We start from the raw sequence: 6,857 nt of genomic DNA on the forward strand, positions 1-6,857 counted from the left end.
ACTGTAATACGCACAGCCAAGCGTTTCGCCTGGGTGCGATTGCGTCCTCAAAGGAATTCAGAGGTCACCCCATTTGAAAAACAAGAACAGGAAATATAGTGACTAACATCCTGATGATAACCCTGTCTACAATGTAGGCCTACAAGTGGAAATTATTCATTAGTGCACTAACAATGGCAGTTAAAAGTGAGGGGAATTGTGTTTGTGTGCATTAGTTAGCCTAATAAACAAGTAGGCTTTAGAGTAGACTATATATTTGAATCAAGCAAGTTACAAACAATTTCAAAGTTTTAAATTACATTTATTAAAAAGGAACAACTCAGTGAACAAGAGGGAAATATTGTCAATATACAATATCACTTATGAACAAACGTACAACACTTTTTCACTGAACAGTGAAATATCATATTCTTACATTTGTACATGATGCTTTTTAAATCAGATGTTATTTTCTACTATAAACAAGATCCTTAAATAATGGATTGGTACTAACTGCTATAAATATTTGCTGTCCTTCTCAACTTTGTCCTAAAACAATTAAATGTCCTCGCAAGAAAGTGCAACATTTAAGTTATTGTACTTCAAATGAATTAAAAAATAGCAGTAAGTGTGATATTCAGTGTTTAAACACTTGACCTACATGGCTTGATAATGAATTGTTCATAACTGTTTTAAAGTGCAGCCGACCTCTATTTGGGGAACATATTGGCTACCAATTAGCATATAAAAAAGAAATGCATTATCATCAGCTGTGATATTATACAATTCTGAAATCATACTGCCTATACTTTGTTCCATCTGAAACGAATAGACATTGTTGTAAAAGAAAAGGCTGTAATTTGAAACTTGTCTAGTCCTAATCTGATTTTTTAAATAAAAAACAATTACATTTTCAATAGCTTTAAAACATACATAAATAACTTTCGTTCCTTGGGAGAAACATAAATTACACGGAAATCTGTACAGGTAACCTGTAACCATTTCACAAAACATTGTGCCGTCTTTGCCATAGCCCCTATTTGTGTCAAAATCTCAATTAATCATCTATTTTACTGGATTCTTGGTCGCTCTGATCATCGGTGAAGCATACATCTACGTCGCTGTCATTGTCGCTCTTTTGCTCTTGATCCTCGAATATGCCCTCGGTTTTGTCCTCAGCTTTTTTTATTGTTTGTCCAGGGTGCCTTGATTTGACATGACGCTCCAAATCCCTCCGGCGCACCAGTACCTTGCCACAGAACTCGCACCTGTACGGGGTGTTCCCCTCCGCGTGCAGACGGATGTGCTTATTCAGGTTGCTGGGGTCACCGAAGGGCCGAAAACAAACTTTGCACTTCAGTGGTTTGTACCCTGTGTGAGTTCTCATGTGGATCTTGAGTCCGTATTTCCGAGAGTACAGTTTACCACAGTAAAGACATAAGTGTCCCTTTTTGGGCTTCCCTGAGCCTGTGTTAGCAGTGGGCATAGAGTCGAGCCTGACTCGGTTCTTTTCGACGGCTATTTCAGACAACTGTTGAGTGTGCATGGCTATCTCCCTGTCAATGTTGGTTATTGAACCCAGGTCTTGGTTGAGTGCAGGTGCGCCAAAGTAGGACATAGACTCCGGGTATTTTAGGAGATTGCTAAAATGGAATTTCAGTGGGTAGTAGGGTGAACTATAAAGCAGCTCGCCATTGTACACGGTGAATGGCATGAGGGGGATATTGCAATCTCCATTATATGGCTTGACGCCATCGAACTGAGGCAGAGAAAACCTCTCAATTTGGAATCCAGAGGACATCTGAGAGTAACGCGAGGGGGACAGTCCAGAGTGCATCCGGCTCTCCACGTGCTTGAAAGCCGATGTCTCATCGAAATTAGGTATTAACGGAAAACCCCTGATGGCGTTTGCGCACGGGACCACGGGAGATGTAGAATCTAATGGATGGACGCACTTGGAGGAATGGCTTCCGGTTAAAGGTTCATTCAAGGCTCGCGTCGATTTCATGTTCCCCATGAGTTTGCTGAAGCCTAGTCCATTATGCTTCCCATTAGTTTCCTCTCTGTAGACGTCAGCCGCGGGGACCTTGGATTGGCCCATTGGCTTGAATGCAGAGCGCACGCCTGGGTGGAACCCCATGTTGCTCAACATTGAAGACGTTGCGCCAAGGCCCATGAGATGTCCGTGGTTTCTGACTGAGGTAACGCTCATGTCAAGTGCTCTGTCCTGCTCCTCAGAGCTGGGTTTCTTTGCTACCCCCGCTTTGTTGAGGAAGGGTGAGGAAGACACGGTCCGTCTGACAGAGTCTGAGATGGAGGTGTTGTGGCCGTTCCTGGGCGAGGCCGAGGTGTTGGGAATGTCCCCGGATTTGGGTGACCTGCTGAAGCTGTCTGTGCTCCTGGCCTGCTCGCTGTTCACAAAGCCCCGCCCGTTGCTCAAAGCGCAGTGGAAATGGACGTGGGCCTTGAGTGTGTTGGGATATTTAAATATTCTCCAGCAGTACCAGCAAATGTAGCGTTCTTCACCTGTAGAGAAACAGAGAGACATGATGTTAATGTCGATGGGTCTCGATATTCGTTATTCTCCCCACTTCCGTCAATAAAGCACGTTCAATCTTGAACATTTGTGTTACTACACATTTCTATCTATTGCTTTGTGAGAGTAGAAGCCTATTATTGGGTGCTTTATGACTGATGTTCCATCTGCAGACGCTCCCAGTGGCCTATTAGAGTAACCTCAAACTGTACTGTTATTTTGTGCCACATGCAAATCTTTTCCGTTTCCTATTTAAATGTTTTGGATAAATCCATTGAGATGAATCTACACGTTTCCAATGGGATTCGGGTTTTGAATAGGCGGCAGAGTATATTAACCCTATCCACCTCATCAAAGTGAGCAATGACAGAAGTTGAACAATAGGAGGTCAATTATATAGATGTAATGATTTTGTAATCCTTATAGGGCTGTTGTTTATCATCGCCATCAAAAGAGCAAACGCCCCGTCCAATCTGTCGCTCCGAAACCAATACGTTGGATAGGGGGACTTTCTCTGTGCTCTTTCCCGTAGAAGTGACAGCAGCTGTTGCTTGAAATCGCGAATCGCCATAGACAATAAGGCTGGCCCATCTGTTAACGCAAAATAATAGGACGCGTATGTCAAGGAGCGCACGGTGTATTGGCCAGAGAGCAGCAGAAAGTGCTTCGCCACAAATCAGGGCAATATACATCCCACATAAAAGTTAGCATTCATTAGGCAACAATACCTTATGTAGCCAGCTAATTTACCGTAAAGTACCTTTTTTGAATTAATTTTCTTTTGAATACATGAATATTAATGAGGCGATGACATTTGTTAACCTCTGTCCCCCCATGAATTACTATCGTCTGCTTTGAAGTTGTTAAAACACGCCTATCCCTGTTTTTAAATTGCGGGTTTATTCCATGTGCCTGTCACTGTAATTAGTTTAACAGTCGAATATAATTTTGGTAGGCTATATCTTGAAAATGATTGTCAGGCCCTCCATTTATCATGCCTAATTTTTCTCAGACAGAGTAATTACACACACAAACATATTATAGATAGAACCAAATAGGGTTCATTATTGGCACCCCTAAAGGTTCTATATAGAATCCCTTAAGGGGTACCATAAATGCAACAACCATAGAACCCTTTTTCGTTCTATCCAGAACCTTTTTTTTTTCTAAGAGTGCAGTAATAGATCGGTATTGGTATTTGGTATTTTATTGGGATCCCAATTAGCTGTTGCACAAGCAGCAGCTACTCTAATATAGTCTAAGCATTATAATTGAATCTAAACACAGTTGTTGTATTTTCCTGAGTAGGCGGTATCCGTTAGGTGTAATCTGATAAAAACCGGATTATTTTGCTGGTGATCATATGATTAGGCTTTAATTTGACAAGCCTATAAAGCCATGGCATCGATGCCACTGTTTGAATATCCAGATAATCTTTTTTTTTTTTTGGAGGGAGGGGGGGGGGGGTTATTATTATTATTATTGTTATTTTCTGTTTATTACACTAGCACAACGACGCCTAATAGGTGGTGGTTAGGCCTATTGCTGGCTGTTTTACACATTTACATTTTATTATTGAATTGTTCAACATGAAATTCTGTCAAGCCTATTTAGTCAACAAGACCATTTAACTTGTAATGTAAATAAAACCATCAAATGACCCCGGAATCGAAATGAATGCTCTGGGGGTGCACATTTGTCGACCGTGAAAATATAGGACTTACAACCTTTCCACAGAAATTGATTTTTATAGCTGGACGCCAAGGTTTGGACAGTCACTTAACTGTGCAATGATGGAACTCACAAAATGTCAATGCCAGTAAGCAGCCTCGTCAGGCCTATACTGTAGCCTAATCCATTTCTATTAAAACTTTTGTTTGGACAATACCACATAATGATATATGTGGATTTCGATCGTGCATAAGCGTGTTGAACCAGCCTGCAAACAAATATCCATGATCTATTTTTGGCTACTTTTCTCATCGTTTTGTATTACAGGTTATATTACAGAGTCATTCTACAGTTTTCTTACCTTTCTCGTCGTGTGTTGGAGTGGCAGTGGTAGGGATGTCGTACCACTGGGCCAGAGTGTTGGAGTACCACACACTCAGCTCCTCGCCGGCTGGGATCTCCGTCAGCACACGATAGAAAATCTAACGTAAAAGGGCAACGTTAAATACATGCAACTAACTGTTTCAGCTTGAGTTTTAAAAAAAAATGACTTGAGCTTTATGCATTTTAAATTAAACACAGTACTGACCTGCCCACCAGGTAGATCTGAGACAGCCTCCAAGTTCTGTTCTTGACTGTTTCTGGCTGCCCGGATACACCCAATCCAGTCTGGCACATGGCAACCTGATTCATCCACGATTTCCCCCCTCAGCAGCCGAATCTAGATCCACAACATGGATAGTTCAACGTTAGAAATTATGCTAATAAGGCCTAACATGCGTTTAAATCACAGCTCACTAAAAGTCCGGCAGCCGCAGCTTATAAAAGTTTATGAATAAATCATAAACAGAGTTGCATATTTGACATTGCGACATCACGCTTGACTGCAATTGGAGCACTAAACAAACTTGGTGTTTCTTTTCGTAGGCTAGGCTTAGCACATGTACATATTCAAGGATTTCGTTTTAGAAATATTGGTTTATTAAATATTGAATTAATTGTTTGTAAATATGATTGTTATTATGCCCAATGGCTAAATGACAGGCTTACCTTGAGGTGTGCCAATGCGTTTAATGCGTCTTTATCCGCGATGTTAACCAGCGGTGATAATTTACCAGGGAGAATGACACATAATTGAGTTGATATGGGAAACGAATTTGAGAAGTGTCAAAGGGTTTCTAAACTGTTCAAGCAAATGAATGAATGAAGCGTGACATTTGACACGGAGATTGCACCTGATGCATCACATGAAGCCCAGGGCGATGCATTTAGCCGCATCAATCACAAACTACGACAGCAGGGTGTAGGCCTTTTCCTATCTTAAAATGCAGTTATAATGTAAGGTACTTATCTATTGGTTTGTTAAGGACCATAAATTCACCAATAAACAATTAGCCTGTATAAAACAATTATGTTAAATCAATGAAAAAACATTACATTAAAATAGAAATAGCAGCCATTTCTGATAGTTCCATATTGTATTAATAACGATATGTTGCAATAATGTTATTTTAGATGTTCAATACATTTCTATAGGCTATATTTTAGTATTTTTTATTCATGTTGTTATTTTATAACTCGAAGCTGTGTTCTATGATGTAGCATCTTTCCATGGCCGGAGTGCATTAAAATTAAATTGGTAATTTGAATAACTTGCCTACTAGCCTGTGAAATTTAAAGTGGGCGAGGAAATGAAATCTCACATAGCACCCCATGTCGCCCTATTAGGGCGGTTAAGTAAAGGCACAGAGTGACAAGTCGTCCCGCTAATATTACTCAATTATTTCCAACCTGACAGCACGAACCAATTAATAACCGAAGGCCCAATGAACTATGACAGGTCTGGTTCAAAAATGTTTTTAAAAAAAAGATCACTGTGTCCCCTTTACCTGCCCTGATAATTAAATGTAGGTCCTATATAAAGAAAATAATGTTTTCGAAATGCATCCATTATTCATATCAGTCTTATACATAAATAATAATATGAGTATTAATATAGGCCTAAAGGTGATAATGATGATAATGGAATGATTTGTCATTAAAATAGGAGAATAACATTTTTTTCCCCGTTAGTTTGTAATTCAATTCCGAAGCCTGCAAAAATCATCCTACAAAAAGTAGAATTGTAAAAAAATGAATTTTTGCAGATAGAAATCATTAGGAATAAATCCTATTTCATGCCATAATAAAACTGTGCTTACCTTTTTCTTGGTTACCACCTCTTTGCGATCAGTAACGTATTTCCCTAGTTTGAAGATACCCTGCACCGGTCCTATCCGCAGGCCGGCCGGGATGCTGCAGTCTGCAAACACACTGATAGTGGGTGCCCGAGTTGCTTGCATGGCTGGCTCTGCGTTCAGTGGTTTGAGAACCATGAAGACCACGCAGTGACTGATTGAGACAAGAAGGAGTCAGAGAGATGAGGACAGGCCAATCTCCGCCCGCAAAGTGATGCGGTGGCGTATGTGATCCGGCTTTTCTAATGGAGCAGCAAGGTACTCCCTCGACACATTAACGCGCAAGGGCGAGCAGTATGCGCGCGGTGTGAGAGAGTTTGCCTCTTTCGGCAGCTGTGGGGAGAATACGGGCTGAGATGGTCACATGGAGACTTTCCCTCACCCTTGCACATAATGAATTGCTGCAAAACCGCCATCAGACAATGGGCCAGGCG

At 40.8% G+C, this 6,857-nt stretch overlaps 1 protein-coding gene across 1 annotated transcript; it reads right to left on the reverse strand.

The window, feature by feature from the left end:
* Positions 1–280: 280 nt before the first annotated feature.
* Positions 281–6,648, reverse strand: LOC110489971 (PR domain zinc finger protein 13-like). The gene is made up of 4 exons (XM_021563013.3): positions 6,388–6,648; positions 4,776–4,907; positions 4,548–4,668; positions 281–2,505 (listed from the first exon to the last, which is right to left on the reverse strand). Exons 1-4 carry the CDS (start codon positions 6,559–6,561, stop codon positions 1,037–1,039), a joined length of 1,896 nt encoding a protein of 631 aa, XP_021418688.1. The 5' UTR covers positions 6,562–6,648; the 3' UTR covers positions 281–1,036.
* Positions 6,649–6,857: the final 209 nt, after the last annotated feature.

The sequence above is a fragment of the Oncorhynchus mykiss genome, chromosome 2 (assembly GCF_057628025.1).
Source record: "Oncorhynchus mykiss isolate SJ-2025 chromosome 2, ASM5762802v1, whole genome shotgun sequence".
NCBI classification, from domain to species: domain Eukaryota; kingdom Metazoa; phylum Chordata; class Actinopteri; order Salmoniformes; family Salmonidae; genus Oncorhynchus; species Oncorhynchus mykiss.